Source organism: Hemicordylus capensis, chromosome 1 (assembly GCF_027244095.1).
Source record: "Hemicordylus capensis ecotype Gifberg chromosome 1, rHemCap1.1.pri, whole genome shotgun sequence".
In the NCBI taxonomy this organism is placed as follows: Eukaryota; Metazoa; Chordata; class Lepidosauria; order Squamata; family Cordylidae; genus Hemicordylus; species Hemicordylus capensis.
This window is the reverse complement of record NC_069657.1, coordinates 280,380,886-280,402,378: the sequence shown is the minus strand read 5'-3', so window position 1 is coordinate 280,402,378 and position 21,493 is coordinate 280,380,886. Positions and strand designations below refer to the sequence as shown.

The window sequence follows — 21,493 nt, the reverse complement described above, 5'->3', positions numbered from 1 at the left end:
TGGGGGGGGGGGCAGAGAAGGAAAAACATCTTGAAGAATACTGAAGCAGGTTTGAAGAAATCGGGGACGAAGAAGTCAATTTTGAAAGCTTTTTCTAGCAAGCCCTCCAGGAGAAAAAGACACACAGAGAGGAATAGATTTTTGTTCTGAAGCTTACTTTGAGAGATCTTTTGATTTCTAGCTGTTGCTATTCCTATTGCTTTTTGAAACTGAACATCTCTTCTTTAACTTCTGTACCTTGACATCACATCAATGCTTGAATTTTGTACTTTTCGTAAGTATTGTGTCTTGGCCTAATATAATGCCGACATTTACTTTGTTTGTTAATTGACAAATAAAGAGACTTTAGAGGAGGAACAAACCCGATATTATTTTTCAGTTGTCTGAACTATCCTTCGATTAGCCTCATCTAATACCACAGACATTTGTTTTGCTTGGAGAGGAAAAGCCTACACGGAGATAAAATATACTTTCTCAGCAGGGCACTTTCCAGATCAGACCCTTCAACGGGGTCACATCGTATCTCAGAAGTGTGCTTGCACATTTCCTGTGTTGTGACACCGCAGTCCATACGCAGACAGCAGAGTGCCGTTCACATTTCCAGTGCCTTGTTTCGAATTTAATCGCTGCAATACAGAGCTAGGATGTCATATATCTGGCGTAAGAAAGTTGCTGTTTTTTCAGATTGTTAGTTTCCGCAAGACTGCCCCCCTCCTGCTGTTTATGTTTCAGATGTGACTTGCCTGAATGGAAGCATTTTGCTGCTGTTTAGCAGCTAGGCTGGAAAGTGCCCAGGTACATATATCTCCTAATCAAAAGCATTGCATCTGTGACACAATGGCAAAAGCAGGGAGGAAGTCCTGCCCCGCTGCTGTCACTCACCTCTTCCTGTCGGGCATAGATGGCTGCAGAGGGAAGAGTAAATTGTTTAAAATTTCTCCCTTCACACAAACAGAATTGCCTTCCATTTGCGCACAAGCCACTTAGGATCCAACCCAAGCTTCTCTGGAGGAATGGAACCACAGTACCTCTCTCTTTAAACAGAAAACTACTTTAGCAGCTTAGCTTTGAATGATGTATTGAAGTTCATTGTTAAGGCTGTGTTGATGTCCACAGGTACAAACAGATATTACTTCATAAAAACCACACTCCATTTATCTGTCTTAGTTTGCTTCAGCAAAGAAATTCCATTCTTTTTAAAATGTAAATGGATACATCACTCATACAAAACATTTCTTTGTCAACTTAAGTGTGATTAATTTGTTCATTTGGTTAATGTTCAAGTGAACTATGTTCATTACCCTGAGCTTTCCCGGGCAGCAGGCTTTACTGCAGGTTTTCTACAAGGCTTTACTGCAAGTGCAAAGTTGTCCCCACCTTCCAAGATTCAAAAAGTGGATTTTCTTACCCCGTATATAAATTGGGCTGCAATCTAACACACAATGAAAAACCTGAATTGTGTATGAAGTGCTCCCCAATAGCTCACAGGGGCTTAGGGGTAAAGGGGACTTTGGCTGGTATGTGAATGCGCATCCTCCATTCTGGAGGAGATGCAAACTAAAAGCTGGCTTTTTAAAATTCCCTTACATTGAAGGACCTTCTATCTGACTGCTGATTAACCTAGGAACATAGGAAGCTGCCATATACTTAGTCAGACCATAGGTCCAACTAGCTCAGTATTGTCTACAGCAGGGATTCTCAATGTTGGGTCCCCAGATGTTATTGGACTTCAACTCCCATAATCCCCAGGCCCAGTGACCTTTGGTTGGTGATTATGGGAGTTGAAGTCCAATAATATCTGGGGACCCAACATTGAGAATCCCTGGTCTACAGTGATAGACTGGCATCAGCTTCTCCAAGGTGGTAGGTAGGAATTTCTCTCAGCCCTATCTTGGAGATGCCAGGGAGGGAACTTGGAACCTTCTGCTCTTCCCAGAATGGCTCCATCCCCTGAGGGGAATATCTTACAGTGCTCACACATCAAGTCTCCCATTCATATGCAAGCAGGCTTAGCTAAGGGGACAAGTCATGCTTGTTACCACAAGACCAGCTCTCCAAACCTAATGAACCTAATGAACTCAAGACAGCCCTCAAGTCATCCTCTTCATATACAATTAATGGCATTGTTGGATGGCCTTCCCAGTGGCTGAAAAGCCTTGGGTGAGAGTTAAATGGCTCTTGACTGATGCAGCCCATCCAAAAGTGTTTGGACTTTGGACCACATTAGCGGAAGTGTCCATTGAATATATTGAATGATTCCTGATCATTCCTTGATCAGGAATGAATATGTATGTATTTAAAATATTTATACCTTACCCTTCCAGTACACTACTGCTAGGGGCAGCACACAACATTAATAAAACAGACACAATGTAAAATAAGACAAAAAGGTTAAACAAATTAAGTTAAAACGCCAGGCTAAAACCACATTTAAAACAACAGTTGGTTTTTAAAAGTTTCAAATTTAAAAAGCTATTTTAAAAGCTAAAAACTGAGAACTATAAAAACCAAAGAACCTGCCAGGAAGAAGCCACAGATAAAACATTAACAAGCCTCTTTTAAAGGGTGTTTTTAATAGTTTTTTAAGAACACTGAGGGAGAGAGCATGGCGGAGCTCTTCAGGGAGGGCTTTTCAAAGCTGAGGGGCCACAACCAAAAAGGCCCTGTCTCTGGTCTCCACCAACGGGATCTCTGTTAGTGGTGGGGCCTTGAATAGAGCCTGAGATGGCAAGTGGAGTATTCAATAGTATGGCTATACCAGTAATGCTAGTAGCTCCTGGCCGCATCTAAAGTAGCACTCCAGTAGCTGAGGCTTGCTTCTCCCTCCCTTCAAGCCAATGCTACAGATCTGATGGGCTGGTTAGGTGGGGGCAGGGCTGTGCTACTTTTATTCTCTTCAGGTGAGCCACCCAAGGATGTGAGTTTGGGGCAGTATACAAATATAATTAATTAATTGAGAAGGATTGTATTGACTTTATCTCCCACTAATTACTCTACAGTTTATTCTCCTACAAAACAACCTCTTTTGCTTTCCTCCTGTCCTGCAGCAACGATTTCCAGAAAATTCCAGAAATTTGATGTTAAAATCCCTTGTTTTGTTGATATGATTTTTTTTGGGGGGGGTTACTGGCTCTATCTTTTAAAAACTATTTTGTTACTGGTTCTGTCTCCTCAAGCACTTTGGCACTGTTTTGTTGCTATTTGCTGTGCCGCTGCTGACTGGTTGCTTGACACTTTGGTGTCAAGCTTTTTTAAAGCTTCGCCTTTGCCTTAGTAACAATGACATAATTAATCAGATGTGGCTAATGACAATGTCCACTGAGGACAAATGAAGCTTATCTATCTATCTATTTTATTAAGAGATTTAATATACCGCCAAATCCACAGACTCAGGGCGGTGTACAGACAAGAGCATCCGAGATTTAATTTTTTGTTTAAAAGAGAGAGAGAGAGAGAGAGAGAGAGATTTAAAGGGCAAATGCCTGGCAGAAAAGAAACATCTCCAATAAGATCTTAAAGGCTGAAAGGGAGGAGGCAGGCTGAATCTAGGGGGGGAAGAGAATTCCAAAGTGAAGGGGCGGCAGCAGAGAAAGCCCTTGCAGGGGCCCTAGTACTACAGACCTCTCTGAGACCAGGGACTGAAAGAATGGCAGCCTGAGAAGATCTCACAGCAGTGCCCTCATTCCAATTTGGCTTTGTCCTCAGTAACATTGTCATGCACAGGAAAGCCAATTTTTAAGCAAACAAAAAGTGCCAAAGCAGCAACCAATCAGAGCTTTGAAGAGTTCACTTGGAAGTGCTGTATATGCTGGCCAAATATCAGAAAGGGACATTGTGACATGCAGGGGCGTAACTAGGTTGGAGTGGGCCCTGAGACAAGATTCTTAAATGGGCCCCCCCGCCGAGAAATTTTTTAATAATAATAATAATAATTCAATTTCTATACCGCCCTTCCAAAAATGGCTCAGGGCGGTTTACAAAGAGAAAAAGGTGCCTCTTTGCCCAGTTAGCAGGGGACTTTTATTCTCACATTTCTGTCCTCATTCAAAACATACAAAAAACATATGTACAAAATTGAGCAAATGAGAAGACACTAGAAACACTAATTATTAAAATGGGCCCCTTGCTGCAGATTAGCAAAGGAGACTTTCAACCATGCAGGGTGAGCCTCTGTTTGTTTTCTCAGAATTCTGAACAAATTCAGTCAAGTTTGATTCCAGGAGGTTTTTCACAAGAGGCTTTTAAAGCCCTTTGACACACATCTCCTCGGGAATGGAGGTGCTGCATTCACATGTTGGCCAGATTTACCCTAAGGGGGAAAAATATAAAAGCACAACACATGCGTCACAGTTCTCACTCATGTCTCAGTTCTCACTCAGACCTGGGTTGCAAAACAACTTGAACATAAGTGTATTTATGAATGAATGAATGAATTAATTAATTAATACATAAATAAATTTGTTCCAGAAGTTTTTGTAATTTCCTGCCATGAAACAAGCCACTTATAGGACTTTTTAGAGGGTTATTTTTAAGCCAGCAAATTTTCCAATCAGTTTTAAATTAAATATTCAGAGACTTCTCAGTCTTCCCACCCCCCATCAAAGCCCTATGGCAAGCAGTTCCCTACCCGTAGGGGGTGGGGGGTGGGGTGTAACCACATAAAGGAATTCACATTCTACCTGGCAAAGGCTGAGCTGTCTGGCCTGGGAAGAGGGTCTGCTGCAGAGAGCTGTAGTGGCCACTCTCACTGCCAGCCTTCTTCCTGGGGCTTGCCAGCCTACTCGAATTCAGGCTTCACTGAGGCCTGCATGGAGGCCTCCCTGGAAGCCCCGCCCACCCGCCGATCAGCTGAGAGGCGGCAGGGAGAAAAGCAGCTTGCCTACTGCTTTGATTGCCGACCAGGACGACAAGCAGGAGAGAGGGCAAACAGCGCAAGTGGCTGAAGGGTCTTGGGGCTGGGCAGGGGGCAATGGGGAGTCATGTGAGGTGTCTCGGGGGGGGGCCCTCAAGGCAGTGGGGCCCCGAGATGACTGCCTCCCCCTGCCTAATGGTAGTTACGCCCCTGGTGACATGCTGCTGTCTGAATGTGTCAGAGGCACCATGGGGTTCTCATGAGCAATTGCTGCCTGAATGTGTATCAGGGCATCCCTATTGCATGAGCACTTTCATCCTCTTTTCAAACCCCTGAAAAATCCCCAAAAGGGAAGCACATTGAGGAGGAGAAATTGTTTGCATAATATAACCCTCTTATTTGGTCCAGCCTTAATTCTACATCATTCAGTTCCCTCTAAGAGCTACTTTACATCTTAGATGCTGAGGTTCACACTACATGTGCACACCATGAAAAGTTGTGTGTGTGTGGCCAATTCCAATGTATGGTATATATCATGTGTGCATGTATGGTATACATGGTGTTCACTCAAGCCAATAATAAGGTCTTAAGAGGACGTACGCAGGGGTGTGTGGGGAAATGTACCTTGTCATGTGTGAAGATTGCATCCATCTGTTTTTCTGTGTGTATGTGTATACACTGGGAATGTACAGCTAATCTTAGCTCCCTAGTTGCGTATGCATGTAAGTATGTTTTTGATCTACGTATTTGATTGGGTGCTCATGTAGGGAAAATGTAATATGTGAAGCAGCCATAGCAATGATGTTCAACTTAAGACATGGTTCTGTTAAAAAATCAAACACTTTCCCTCAGGCATTAGTGCTGTGTTTAGCCTTCAAAAACAAAAGGGGAAAGCATCAAAAGGAGGAGAGGGGGCAAAGACAAATCTGATATGAGATTAGTAATACTGCAGGAAATGACATAGAACAAGGCAGGGCATTGAAATAAGCTTTATTGGATTGAAGTCTAAAATGACTTGACATTGTCCCTTTAATGGAATATATTTGGTTCACTGCTCTCCTGAATGCCTACAGCCAGGTTTATTTAAGGTGAAATTTAGAAATGTAGAAAAAGCAGGGATAATGCATATAAAGCTGCAGAATGGCCATGCACGATACATCTCATATGATTGCACTGCCAGCTAACTACGGTCTCAAACTGATCTTACAGCTGTAGTTTCAAGAACATTTGATCTCCTTAAAGCTTATTTACACAATCCAAGGATCTTGAGGCTGATCAGACTTGAATCAACCACTATATGTCATGACTTAGATACAATAATACCCATGAGGTGAATCCAGAGCCATATGATCATGGATGCTTGCTTACTACAGGTTATTACAATCAATCCCTTGTATTATGTCAATCAGTAGCAAGATTTTATGGATGAAAAACAATCAAAGTGTTGCCCTCCCAAGTCTGCCTGACCAAGCTACTGACTATAGCCACTTTCATATGAGCAGCAACTTGAGTTTAACATGCATATTTTATTTATTTAAGGATTGTTTTTTAAAAAACATTGTAATGATTGTAATACCGCCAACCAATAGGTGGTGCTGTTCCATGCTTTACTATTTAGCAAGGCACTATATCTTGTCTTTGCTGATCTGTTCTGTTGTTGATTCTCTGAGGAGATTTCCCTCCAATGGGAGGCCTGTATGAACAGCCTGAAGACTTGCAGGTCAAGTTTCCCTGTTAAACCTGTATTACAACTGGTGGCAGCAGCTTTGAGATGGCAAAAGTCTTATTGCTTGTGAAGACATTTACTGGTCATGCAGATGGGCCTATGATCAGTGAGTACTTGATGGATTTTGACCTCCTTGTGTCTGTAAATGAGAGGACTGATCTGAAGGCAGCACAGTACCTTGCTGTGGGGTTTTTTTGGAGAGTGATGCCCAAGTGTACTACCTGAAACTGCCAAGTATGGGTTGTGGCTCCTACCGGCAACTCTGTCAGCCCTTGAAGGGCTATTATGAAGGGGCCTTGGCCCTTTTGTGATATTGGGGCAAATGGCAAGCAAGGAGGAGACTGGAACTTCTGCATGCATATCTATGTGCTCCTCGCAGGCTCTTTGATAGAGTTTTCCCTGTTCATCTGTGCCTGGGGAGGACACCGCTGAGGTCGTTCTGGCTCAACCAAATGTAGAACTTGCTGTGCAGAGAGAGGCCAGTGCTCAGTGGCAAGCCATGAGAGACTCTTGTGTAAAAAGCCAATTCATAAATGGCCTTTCAAGAGAGCTGCATGGCCTGCAGATTGAGGGAAATGCCATTCTAGACAAATCTATTGACTCTCTTGTGTGTAGAGTACGGACTGTAGAAGCAGAGATGGGTGCTTCTTTTAAGATGACTGTTGTTAAGTCCCAGCTCCAGTGTGACTCTTAGCTGTAATCCAGTGTTTCTCAAACTTTTTGGAGTCAAGGACCGCTAAATTCTTCGTGCAGAGTTTCAAGGACCGCTACATTCTTCATGCGCAGTTTCCCGGACCAGCAGTTAGTAAAGGGGTTTCAAGTCTGTCTGTCTGTCTGTCTGTCTATCAGACTTCTATACTGCCCAAAACTTGCATCTCTGGGCAGTTTAGAATGAAAATAATATAAGCATTAAAATAATTAAATTTGGAATCTTTTGCAAACATGGAATATTAGGGGTTCTTAACCTTGGGTCCCTCAGTTAAACTCCCATAACCCCCAACAACAATGGCATTTGGCCATTATGGCTGGGGATTATGGGAGTAGAAGTCCACCAATGTCTGGGTACCCAAGGTTGAGAACCCCTGAATCTAAAAGCCTGGGTGAACAAATTTGTCTCCAGTATGTCTGGAGTGGAGGTGCTTGTGATTACTCAATGGAGAGGGGATGTTGGGCCATTAGAAAAATTCAAAAGCTACATGGGGCCAATGAAAACAACATACAAGCAAGCCCCACTGATGCAAGAGGGAAACAGCGTTCCCTCTCAAGGCGCCTCGACCACAACAGGCAGCTGGGTTTCAATCAACCAACCTTTGGCTGCAAACAATGAGCATGCAAGAACCAGCAGCCCTTCAAGTGGCGCCCACTGCCATACTTTTTCCTCCATGCCCCCGCATCGCATACAGTTTGAAGCTGTAAAGATAGGGAATAAGATAGCTGTAGGAAGATCTCAGCAGCACGTGGAGGCAAGGCACAAGAAGGGTCCCACGCCTCCGTGATACTCTTCCTCTTCCGTGCCATGTGCAAAATTGAGTAAGTGAGTGCCTTGATTTCAGTTGTGGGGGGGGGGGTTTGACTCCCAGTCAGGGACCGGCACTCAACCCTTCGGGGACCGGCAGCGGTCCAGGGACCGGTGGTTGAGAAACACTGCTGTAATCCACAGCCTTCCAGGAACAACTTGCCATGGTAGTGGCTCAACAGCTGGAGAAGGCCCAGGTGCAAGCACCATATGCACTCCTGGCAGGGGAAGCTAAGATCAGTTGCCTCTGGGAATCCTCAGCCAAGGGATATTTGTGGGAAGTGTGGGGGAAAGGGGCATTGGAAGAGGAATTGCCCCAGCCCTGGCAAGTTGCCTCAGGGGAACGAGAAACTGCTGTTGTAGAAGAACCACCATTAGCATCATCGGCAGCTTCTTTGTCATGAACCCTGTCCCCTATTAAGGTCTTCCTGAGAGGTCTGGTTACAGTTGCTGCTGGCTTGTTGGGTGGCAACTCAGGACTGTGGCTGTGTCGGGGGGGGGGTGTTTCCTGTTGAAATCTGAGCATCTCCTTCTCTGTTTTTAGGAAGACCCTCAAGATGCACCTGTTTTCTCAGGTTTTTAACTGAAATTAATTTCCAACTGTTTAATTTGTTTTTATCTTATGAGATTGTTTTGTACACTGCCTAGAGATGTGCATACCAGGCAGTATAAAAATATGATACATTAATTAATAAGTACAGCCCTGAGGAAGGGATGTCCAGGCTCCTACAATTATGTGAAAGGGAAGATTGGGGACTAGGAAACTTCTATGTTGTTGTTGGACTCTGGCTCTGAAATAAGCCTCATTCATAGTGAACACCCTTCTCTGAAGGGAACGACAGTGGATGCAGTTAGAGTTAACTTGGTGACCATCAATGGTCAGCCACTTCCAACAACAGGAGCAGCTGATCTTCCAGTGTACTTGGGCTCTCTGAATACTGTTTGGACCTTTATCTCTCTCTGCATGTGCTTTCTCTGATTGGGAGGTTGGCGGCTAGCAAAAGCCAAAGATCACAGTCCCTAAAATTCTTGATATCTTCTGTGTCCATTTCTAGCCAATCTTTCAGGTCATCCATCTATCCCTTCCTCCTTCTTGATCTTTTTCCTTCTAGCCTTCCTTCTAGCTTTAGTTGTGGTATTTGATATTTGACTTCTCTGAGGATATGTTCACAATACTCCAGTTTGCGTCTCGTGATTGTATTATTTGTTTATGTGGTTTTGCTTTTCAAAGTAATTCTTCATTTGTTGTTCTGCTGGTCCATTTAATCTTGAATATTCTTCTGAGACACCACATCTCAAAGGCTTCCAGTTTTTTATGTGCTTCTTTCTTGGTGGTCCAGGTTTCACATCCATACAGGAGAAGAAACCAGATGTAGCATGTCATCATTCTGATTCTGAGTTGCAAATCTAGTTTACTCTTTCAGAGGAAGATAGTCATTTGGTTAAATTTTGTTCTTGTTTTTCCTATACAGCTTTGGATCAGATATCTTTTATTTGGTCATTATCATGATAAAGGTTTTTCCCCTAGATAACAGTAATTTCTTACTTGAGCTAGGTTTTTGCTATTGCATTGTATTTTGAGGAGAATTCTCATTTTACTTATGCACATTTTAAAAGTCTTTTTTGCATTTGTTTTAAGGCCCATTTCCTCGCATTTTGTTGCTATTTCTATGACTAGGTTTTGTAGATCTTCCTGGGAAGGAGCTAAAATGACTGTGTCATCAGCATATCTTAAGTTGTTAATGTTGACACCATATCATGTAAAGAAAGTCACTGCCAGTATTTCAAGTAAAGTTGAGGCAGATTTTCTTCAGGGGCATCATGGCCATGCCAGGAGTGTAAGTAAAACTTTGGCTTCAGTCAGTGTTCAGATACCTTTCCTGACTGTGGATGCTAGAATTTCAGGCTGTCTGGGAGCAACACTCCAGGATGTTGAGAGACTTCTCCCTAGTAGTGACTTTGGTGGTGGGGTGGAAGAACACTCTAGTAGCTCAGAATAAACTGGTCAAATCTAGACATCAGGCCTTGATATCCCTGGAAGTAAATGGTTGTAGTGAAGAATCAGTTGGAGTGTTTGAGCCCAGCACTATCCATCCAGGCCTGTTGCTCAGCAGGACCCTGTTTCAGGCTGGGCCTAAAGGGGAATCTTGGGTTAGAACACTAAATGTGACAGATCAGGAAATAGAACTCACCAAGAATCAGTCATTTGGGACAGTGTCTAAAGCAACAGGTGCCTCAGCAAATTTGGAAGAGGTGCAATGAGAAAGCAGCACCTTTGTATTGGCTCACCAAGAATAGCTTCAGCTGGGACACTGGACACCAGAAAGCATTTGGGTCACTAAAGGAGGGTCTGCTGAATTATGCAATTCTCTAATTTCCAAATTCTTTTCGCACAGTCACCTGTGATGCCTCCAAAGTGGCATTGGGCTTTGTCTTAGAACAGACGGATGAGTGGGGCAGGTTTCGGCCTGTAGCGTTTGCGGGCCGGAAGTTGAATGGAAGAGAAACCCAATATTCCACAACAGAGCTGGGGTGTTTGGCTATTGTGGAGGCCCTTAAAACATACCAACATTATTTATTGGGTACAGAACTCACCATGTACACAGACTACTGTGCTTTGCAGTGTCTACTTACCAAACAAAATTCAGAGGGTCACCTGTAGCGTTGCATCCACAAACTGAATGCACCTTCACAATTCACCATAAACCTGGCAAGCAGAATGTAGTGGTCGATGCTCTCAGCCATATAGCAGCAGTGAAAATAGATGCCACCTGGTCCTAGAAAGATGTTTGCCAGGAACCGTGTGGGGACCCTGAACTCTGCATAGTCCATCAACAGTTTCATCAGAAGCAACCTAGCCTAGGGAGGCTCAACTCTAATTATTTAGGACCTCTTTTTCTTACCTCTTACACAGTTCAGCCTCTGACAGTGTAAGAGGTCCGAGGGTGGAACAAGTCAAAAGGTTATTCTAATGGCATAACTGGTCATAAAAAGAACATCAGAATGAGAATGATATCAAATAAAAGCAGGGCATTCACTGTCACAGTAGTATGGGCTAACAGAAAGATGTGCACGAGACTTTAAAATTCAGATGATGAAAAAGTACTATACTTGGCCTATTTATTATTATTATTATTATTATTATCAGACACATTGCCTGTAGAGTATGGGTGTATATATGTAATTCAAGGACTGCTCCTTCCACCAGAATGGGAGAGGGTGGTAATAAAAGGCTTTACAGTCACTAAGAGGGAAGAGAAAGAGCAAGACAAGGAGCCGGGTCTCCCGATCAGCGAGACCCAGTTTGTAAAGGGAAGCGGGGAGAGTGGGCTAAGCCCTCTCTCCCCGCAGACGAGCAGGGCGGGAGCCCTGGGCAGCCGGATTGGAGCCGGCGGGGGCTGGAGAGTTCGGGGGCCATGCGGCCCTCGGAAGCTCCAGTATGCCCTGCGTGAGTGCGCAGGGCATACTGGAGAGACCCCCGGAGCTGGGAGGTGGCTTTTCGCCTCCCCTCCGGGGGTCTACTCATGTGTAGCTGTGGTGCAGAGCCGCACCGCGGCTACTCACAATCAGAAAAACCAGGTTTGCGGAGCACTCACTCCACAAACCCGGTTTAAGGGGAGGAGTACTTAGGCGGGTTAACCGCTGGGAGGCAACCGGGCTCGCCTGTGACCCTGGTGGCTCACATGGTCAGCCAAAATTGGGCTAGGCTCCCCTATCCCGATTTCGACTGATCGTGGGAATAGCCTCAAGGTATATATGGTGTAGTGCTCTAGAGGTCTTCATGGTTCATTGCATCCTCAGAGATGTCCCCACTCTACATAATTCTTTTCTTACTATTTTCCTGTGGAGGTATAGACTTGTTATAATTCTGTATCAGGACTTAACTCTTATATAAGAAGAGCCTGCAGGTCAACAGTCTGTCTAGCTATAGAAAGCTGTCTTGTATTAAGTCAGGCCATTGGTCCATCTAGCTCGGGACTGTCTACTTTGACTGGCAGCAGCTCTCCAGGGTTCCAGACAGGAGCTTCCCCCAGCCCTATCTGGAGATGCCAGGGATTGAACCTGGAACCTTTGTGTGCAAAGCAAATGCTCAGCTACTGAGCTACACCCGCATGGCCCACCCAGCAGCCTGGTTCAATTAGTGGCCGGTCAAAACTGTGGCCAATCAAATCCTTCTAGAGCAAGAGTGAACATTAGGTAGCTCTGGAGCTGTTGGTAGCTCCTGGGCTCACCTGAAGTAGCTCTCCATGGTTTTCCCCACCCTTCTCTTCCAGCCAGTGCTACAAATCTGATCAGCTAGCTGATTGGAGATATATGCATACTATTCAGCCACACAGCCACACCATTTTTACTTTCCCTCTCCTAAAGTGATAAGAGTTTCTTTTGCTTTCTCTCCCATTAATTTATCTCCAGTTCCTCCTCCTTTCTTGTCCCCCTCCTGACCTGCAGCCAGCAAAATCAATAGGAATTCAGAGGGGTTGATGTAAAATACAGTATTTTTACAATTAAAATAGTGACTGGCTTTGCCTTCTAAAGCTGCCATTTTGTGACTGACTCCACCTTCCCAAGCTGTTATGTTGTGCTGGTATTTCCCAAGCTGCTGGCAAAAGAGTAGCTCCCAGAAGCCTTAAGTCTGCCCATCCCTGTTCCAGAGCACCCAGAAATAGAACATAAAGACAACAGCCTGCCCTGGCCCATGTCTGTCCCCAGCATCTGGTATTGAAAAGTACACTTCTTCTGAACAGCACTGTTCCATTAACAAATGTGCCATATACCCATAGGAACATAGGAAGTTGCCATATACTGAATCAGACCATAGGTCCATCTAGCTCAGTATTGTCTACACAGACTGGCAACAGCTTCTCCAAGGTTGTAGGAGGAATCTCTCTCAGCCCTATCCTGGAGATGCCAGGGAGGGAACTTGGGACCTTCTGCTCTTCCCAAAGCAGCTCCATCCCCTAAGGGGAACGTCTTATAGTGCTCACACATCAAGTCTCCCATTCATAAGCAACCAGGGCAAACCCTGCTTAGCTAAGCAGACAAGTCATGCTTGCAACCAAAAGACCAGCTCTCCTCCTTACAAGACCAGCTCTCCACCCACCAGCTAATCATCCTCTAGTCTGGAAAGCACCCTGATCTGTTTTAAGACTCTCCTCTGCTTTAAATCAAGAGAAGTGACTGAGGTTGTGCATATGACCTTGCCGGGGAGGGAGGTGTTGGAGATGAACTTCCAGTGCATCGACCTTTTGCACCAACTGTCCTAATGACCACTAGGGGCATTGGGAGTAGAGACAGTGAGTCAGGGTCTCCCTATCTGTCCCTACTCTATGACCCCTGAACTGACTCTGCAGCACTTCCTGTGCTGGGTCACAATCCTTCCTTTCCTCCTAGAGAGCAGATGGAAACATCTCTCTCCCTCTCCTTACCTATCCACTATGTAGTCCTTTAGATTAGAGATAGGTCTTTCCTATCTAAGTGTATTTAACCAATAAATATTTAGTGTTTAGTCATACAAGCGCATGTGTGCTGGCCATTTGCGTGCCAATGCTGCGTGGAGGCTGCAGGGAACAGCCCCATAGCCCCACATGGCTAGTTGGGGACTGGGTGCCATGCCCGGAAAAGCAGTGGGACAGTGGGCAGTAGGTAAGGAGCTCCTTACTGGCTCCTTAGGGGAACCGCTCCCCACTCCATCGAGCCAGCTCCAACACCAGCACCTGAGCTGGTCCGGTGCTTCCCAGAGGAGGCCCCAAACTGGCTCATGACCATCCCTAGAAAACAGTATACTTGTGCACAGTTACCACTGGAATGGTTTTGTAGAACACATGGTTTTCCCAAAGGCTGAATGATTCCAACCCCCCCCCCCTTTCTCCCTTGGAAGTATTATTGTCCAAGCAACAACATAACCTTAAAAGCTTTTTATCTCTGCTTTTCAAATGAATACAAGAAAAATAAACTTATATATAATTTAAATGAGCAGTTGCGTATACCAAATAAAGTATTTACAAGAGAGAAATGAAACATGGAACTAATTACATTTCATCTGAGAGTTTCTCCCCACCCCCCACCCCCGCGGCTCTCTTTTGCTTACTGCTTGGAGCAGTTATTTCATAGTAATAGTTTGGTACAAAACTTGTCTTCTCTGGCTTGAAAGACCAGTGGGGATCTAAACAGATCTACTACAAGGGCAACCCAAAAGAAAATAGCAACGTTTCCAAACTAGCAGGTGTTTTAATGGACACACAGACGCACCTGTTCTTTGAGATGTCTATTAACTTGATAGTGGTGATAGTAATTATTTAACTTGGGAGCTGCTCTGGGAAGAGCAGAAGGTTCCAAGTTCCCTCCCTGGCTTCTCCAAGATTGGGCTGAGCGAGATTCCTGCCTGCAGCCTTGGAGAAGCCACTGCCAGTCTGTGAAGACAATACTGAGCTAGATAGACCAATGGTCTGACTCAGTATATGGCAGCTTCCTATGTTCCTATGATGTGGTGATGGTCAACAGCTTGGATGGCTTTAAGAGGGGATTTGACAAATTCAAGTCTATCAGTGGCTACAAGTCTTGATGGCTACGGTATAGGCTATTTCCAGATTCAGAGGCAAAATTCCTCCAAATACCAGTTGCATGGGAGCAATGACAGGGGAGGGAGTATGCCTTTATCTCCTGGTAATGTGGGCTTCTCGGAAGCATATGGTGGGTCACTGTGGGAAACAGAATGCTGGACTAGATAGCGGCCTGATCCGATAAAGCTCTTTTTATGTTCTTACACTGTGCAACATCATGATTATGGAATTCAGGAATCTGAACTAGCACAAGAAGCTGCTGTAGCTATATTGTGTCCAAGTGCATAAGCAGTGCAGTTGTGTAGCTTATCTTGTGCATATGCAGTCCAGACCACTAACTGTTCTTCTGCAAGTGCATCATGTTAGCGTTGGCTTGTTTCTTGCACGTTCACAGTTCCACAATAAGTGCTGTTCAGCAACGTATGCTCTAGAATAGCTAAACTCCCATATACATGAATGTTGCACTACCGCAACATGGGACACTGAAGGCTGCTTGAAAGAGAGATTATCGCTCATGATGTGTACTCTCCTCCCACTTTTGCCTCTGGTTATACAGGCTTTGTAGGTTTTTTCTTTTCTTTTCTTTTTAACTGCTAAACCTGTATGACATGACAAGAAATATGTCTACATCAATGATAGCAAGTCAAGCTTCTCTTAATCTACTCCCAGCTGTTTTAGTATTGTCTGTTCTCCAGCCTAAAAGCTCATGTTCAGGTTTTTCTTAGGACAATCTTGTCATTAGGAAGTCAGAAAAAGTAGCATTGGCTTGGCAAGGGCAGCTTACTGGTCTAGAAAAGGAGAGACAGAAACTAGAAGTTCAGAGTCCACCCGGTTATGGTCCATCCATTCAAGACTAGCAAGCCCTGGGGCTTTGAAATTAATTGTCCCTGGTATGGCGAGGGAGGCGAGAAGAAGTGGAAAAACCTGGAGTATAAATTGAATAGAGCAATCCAACAGCCAAAGAGAGCAATGCCTGAGAGCTGTATTCTGCACATAGTCTATCTCATCCCACATTCTTGTCTTGGGTTTGAAGGGCCTACTGATCTCTAGTTCAGTAGGTAGTGGCACCTGCTTATTTGGGAGAGGTTTAGTGAGCCTAGTCTTGGTGACCAAGTGTGCTGATTTGGTTTGCTAGAGGCCAGAGTTTTGTGTGAGACCTTAGGCATATCAGGATGCTCTTTACCCATCCCTGAATCTCCATGTTGGGGTGGGGTGTGTGAGGAATTGCTGGATTTTAGCACAGAATCACTGCCTATGAAAAAGAAATCAAAGCTGAAATAAAGTTTCGGGGTATGTTTATATGTTTTAAAAAGAAAAAGTAGATTGAGTAGAAAAACTCGTGAATGATCATGAAACTTGGTGCTGATATGGGCAATATGTTCCAGCTGGCCGGCCTGCTGTGTGATTAGAGATGGGCACAAGCCATCCCCATCCTCCCAGTGCACCTGCCCTCTTTTTCTAATCATTGGGGGGGGGGGTATCCAAGCCACCCTTTCACATGCAATCTGGTATTTAGTTAATGTGTGAGGGGACAGTTTGGACAAACTGCACCCCATATGATTAGAAGGAGGAGGAAGGCACACCTAGAGGGGGAGCAAGATCTGCTCACACACAGTGGTATAGTGCTGCAGGGACAGGCAGGGGGCCAGGCTTGCTACTCCCCCACCCCTCCAGGGTCTTAGTGGGGATGCAAAGCCCCCTTTGCTTTCTAAATGGAGATAATATGCTGCTCTTGCTATTCCAACAGTTTGTTACATAACTGAATATCGGACCACAGCTGATTTTTATTACCAGTCTTCCTGTAAAAGGAGTATTCTCCACCTTCTGTAGTTGACAATCCAGACTGCTTTTCTGGGTAAATAACCACATGAGGTTCAAGCTCTGTAGGATTAGGAAACTATCCTTGACTTCTTGTAACAGAACCCCTAAAACTATTTTTTTTAATTATTTGAAATATTTCTATACTATCCCAAACTTGCATCTATGCATTATATATATTATACACACACACCCCTTGTGTTTATATATAGTTATATACATATTTAAAAATTATATAAAATATTTATTTATTTATTTATTTATTTATTTATCACATTTATATCCCGCTCTTCCTCCGAGGAGCTCAGAGTACATGGTTATTTCTATCCTCACAACCCCCCTGTGAGGTAGGTTAGGCTGGGAGATACATGACTGGCCCAGAGTCACCCAGTGAGTTTCATGGTTGAATGGGGATTTGAACTTGGGTCTTCCTGGTCCTAGTCCAACATTCTAAGCACTAAGCAGTTCTGGCTCTATTATTGCATCTATCTGTGGCTATAGGGGCTGTCATGGAGAGCTACACTTCTGAATTTGCAACTGCACCACTGCCCACACATGTCCCTAATCACATGATAGATGAGCCCATATCCCATCTTGCAAATATTATCTGAACAACTGGCCCCTAGAGTCACTAATTGGTTTCTGCAGATTTGCTCTGGTTTTATATTTATTATTGTTAAAGGAAAGGCAGACTTTCTGGCTTCTGAGTGGAGAGTTCCCTGGGGACATGCTAACCTTTGTTATGCAGATTATTTCTCTCATAAAACTAGTCAGGAACTTGAGCAAACAGATGATTAAATTTATTTGTTCAGTATAATTAAAAAGCATCCTCTAAGTGACCCCATCATATCTTTGTCTCATTAGCCCCAGCATATTGTCCAAGCTCCAGCTGCACACTGTCCTTGGAATCTCTTTTCAGATGACTTGATCGAACTCTCTTACCAGGCCGATATATATATTTAACAGCTGGCATCACTCTGCATTTCAAAACCAATATGTAACAGCCATTGACAAAATCCTCAGTGCCCTTTGTGCCAAACGGACTGTGGTGGTCTCTTAACCTATGAACATAGTTCATTTGAGATAGGTTTTCTGAACCAGTTCAAACATTTTGGATTAGATTAAAATTCAAAATATTTTCTGGACAAATGTAGCTTACATTGCAGAGCTGTTGCAGTCCAGCTATGTCTTCGTAACTCATTTTAGAGGCCAAAGAGAGTGATCTACTAAGTAGGTGAGGGGCAAGGAAAGCAGCGTATTATTTAAAGAGGTAAAAAGGGCACAGAATTTAAAAGACATGCCTGTGGGAGAGCCATGAAACAACTTGAGCATTGCCAAGTCCTACTTTGTATATTGCATAAATCAAAAAGTAATTTTCCCTCTCCATTAAATGGATTCTGTTCTCAGTATGAGCCGACAAACCACATAATGTTTTGAAGCTGAATACTATAGCTACTACCTGCCACCATAAGAAGGCAGCCACATAATTGAGCTTAAGCATTTGAATTGTTCAGACACCATAAAAATGAGCTTAGGACCTTGTGTGCTGCTTCTGTCCTGGCCAGCAACTGACACAAACTGAGAGTGAGCCCAGAAATTCTTATATCAGGGGTTCCCATCCTTGGGTCTCTGGATGTTGCTGGACTACAACTCCCATCACCCCCAGCCACAAGTCGCTAATGGGCATTGTAGTCCAACAACATCTGGGGACCTAAGGTTGGGAGCCCCTGCTTTACAACATTGCAAGTTTACGCTGAATTGGGACATACCTCTGGATTTGCAATGGGCACCAGCAGCCATACCAGAAGCACTGTTAAATCCTGATATAACAGGTGCTAAAAAAGAACATCAGTACCTAGTGGTGCAAACACCCATGCATGCAATACAGATTCCTCAGCTCTGATACTGCACCAGGTAAATTAGTACCAGTTTAAGGGTATGCCGAACACACACACATGCCATGTATACAGGAGGAAGTATGATCATGGGTATGAGACAATAGGTAATGCCATGAATACTTTTAGAACTTGACAAAGAAGATGGATTCTTATTCCATTCTCTGACAACTCAGCAACGTTTCCATTAAAAAAGCAGCTGTGGTGGTCACCGAGCATGTGCTAGTTAGCACCGGCATTTCCTCTACAGTCTTTGATATTGTCCTTCCTTGGTTTCTTGAGCTCCCCCCACCCCGCCCTGGGATTATCTGGTTTGCTGTTCTTGCTGTGTGATTAGACATCCTGCAGATTTAGTAAACTAACTGAAGAGCAGAGTTGGCATTCCAGCACTCAGCAGAGATCATCAAATGGAAATGCTTAGATGACACATCGCCATTGAATATTTATCATGGCCCAAGACCTCATTTTAATTGAAATCTATAATTAATTTCGTTCTCACCATCTCACTTGGAAGTTTAGGAGATCTAGATAGATGTTTTCACCCTTTGGGAGAGAGAAAGTTAAACTGCTACTTCTGATGGGTGGTGGATTTGATGGTGGAGAGCAGAATATCACAGATGCAGGCCTTAGGCCACAACAAATGTAGACACTGCAAGTTTAGATGTTGAAGTAGACTTTGACCTTGCTGGATTTGTTTTGAATGGGTCCGTTTCATGATGGTGTCAGGCAAAAGCCTATGACCCCATGCCCTTCAGAGGGTCCATCTGCTAAGGCCTTAAGTCCCAGTAGTATCCACCTTCTTGCAGTGACAGCAGCAATGGAAGCCTCTGAGCTAAGAAGCCTCCATCTTTGCAGCCTTCTCATGCTCTCCCAGGCCACAAATTGGCTTCCTCCCAGAAAACCTTGCAATGATGCTCTTCCTCTTGAAGAAGCCCATTCGCCTATAGGGAAGGTGGGAGAAGCAAGATCTGCTGTAACCACCAAGGGACTTGGCAGTGGGAGGCACCTCCTCTTCTTCGCAGCTGCCCCATTGGCAAATGGGCTTAGGGTGCAGCAGCATCTCCTCTTCCACCCACCCACCAAGGAAAGAATGGGGAGGAGTGTCAGGGCAGCTTGAGTCCAGAGCTGGAGCTGCCTGCGAGCTTGAGTCCAGAAACCAGAACTGGGAGAGCCAGGAACATGGATAGTTGAGTAGATAAGGCACGCCTGGAAGTCAAGATCCAGATACACACCACATCAAACCGAATACATCCTTCAGGGACCAGAAGGCTAAGAGAGGAAGCAAGGACCAGGAGCAGGCAAGGGGTCAAGAGGTTAAACCAGAAGCCATCAGTCAAACCCATGCCAGGGGTCAAGCCAAGAGAGCAGTCAAGAGTCAAAAGGAACAACTGGGAACCAAAGTCAAGAACAAGCCAGGAGCCACAATGTGGAGTCAGGCACAAAGAGATGCGGTCCAGACTGAGAAACCTTGATACTGAGACAAAGGTTACTCTTGGCAGGAAACATATTCTTCCTGCCTGAAGAGGAACTGATGGCAAATCTCTCTGGGTGGAGCCAGCATAGAGCCTGGAGGCTGGGAAAAAGCTGCCCTGTAATGGATCCCCTCTGAAGGCAGTAGAGAGCAGAGACACTGTTCTAGGTGTTCTGACAAGGAGGTACTGCCACTGCCACCAGTGATGAGGGTGGGAAGAAAACCTGGAGCTGCTCTTGAAGCTTCTGCTGGAGCTGCCAATGAAGAAGAGGTCCTCAATTTGCCAATTTCCCATTGGTGAATTGGGATCAGAATCTGTGGTTGGACCTCCTCCTCCTAGGGCAGAAGGAGCTGCTAGCAATGCATGCTTCCCTTCCCTTATTTGCCAATGGAAAAATCAGCAAATGATGGATCTTCTTCAGCAGTGGCTGCTTATCCCCCCACATCAACTTCCATTCACCAATGTGATGAATCCCCCCCCCACCCCACATGGGCCCAGGGTACTCATGTGCAGAGGGTCCCTGCAGACCTAGAGCTGGCCCTGGTCAGTTTAGTGCTCCACCTAAGCTCTGCTTTTAGGCCATTGTGATGGGCTTTTCTTACTTACTAGCCGACCCCACACAGAGCATCTGTGTGCTCTTTGTGGCCAGCATTTACCTCTCCCCCCGCTTCTGCCCCAGTCTCTGCTTATGGGCCCAGACACCTCTCCTCCCCACCGCCACTTCTGCCCCCCGCCACTTTCTTTCCCTCCTCCTGGGCCTTGCCTCCATGGCTGGGCCAGGCCCGCCACCTCTGGTCTCTATGGCTGGGCCACCGCTATGGCAACCAATCCTCCTGGGTGCGCCTCAGCCAATCAGGCATGTCTGCCGCCCAGCCAATCAGCTGAGCTCTGGGACGCACATTCCAAGGCACACCCAGGAGAATTATATATATAGATTGCAGCTGAAGCCACTCTTGTGCAGCTAGTGACCTACCAGTTCAAACACAGCTTACCAGGGCAGTTTTGCTAGGTATGCAATAATTCTTGTCATTGTACAAAGTTCTCTAGACAAAGTCTTTTGCAGAATCATTTGTAGATATATAAGGACTTGGGCTGGGGTCAAACTAGACATGACATCCAACATGTCATTCCTTTCCTATCTTTTTAAATGGCAGCAGTCGTGGTGGTGGGTGATTAGGATTCTGGTGTGAGGAGGCACTGGCTGACATTTCCCACATTTTAAGGCTATTCACACAACTGCAGGGTGGACAGGCGGGTGGGGGGGGGAAGGTTGTGCTGAACTTACCTTCCCTCCAGACAATCCAGTCCCATTGGTGGGACGCATGGATCACACTTACACATGATCTGCACTGCTTGGAGCAATGTGGATCTCCGTAGGCTGGGATAATGAGTCCCAGCCTCTGGATATCCCACAATGCACCACACAACAAGCATGGTGCATTGGGGCAATCCCCCAGTAGTCGGGTAGTCTAGGCACTTTACTCCGTACCCGGGGTAAAGGGTGCACTTGTGCCATTTAACACAGGTAAAAGTCTGTATCCAAAACCGAGGCTTGTGGGAGAGGCAGCGCCGGATTGGGCACAATCCCAGTCATGTACATGAGCAGCCCTACCCAGGTAGGGCTTCCCTAACCTGGGTAGGGTTGCTTGTATGC

General features: G+C 45.0%; 1 protein-coding gene across 3 annotated transcripts in view; it reads left to right on the top strand.

Moving 5' to 3' along the window:
* Nucleotides 1-6,528: 6,528 nt before the first annotated feature.
* C1H2orf50 (chromosome 1 C2orf50 homolog) overlaps nt 6,529-21,493 on the top strand; it is a 127,166-nt gene continuing 112,201 nt past the window's right edge. For all 3 annotated transcript variants that reach the window (XM_053285642.1, XM_053285641.1, XM_053285640.1), the window contains exon 1: nt 6,529-6,684. In XM_053285642.1, coding sequence (XP_053141617.1) covers nt 6,624-6,684 — 61 coding nt within the window. In that variant the 5' untranslated portion in view covers nt 6,529-6,623. The remainder of the gene's footprint in view (nt 6,685-21,493) is intronic.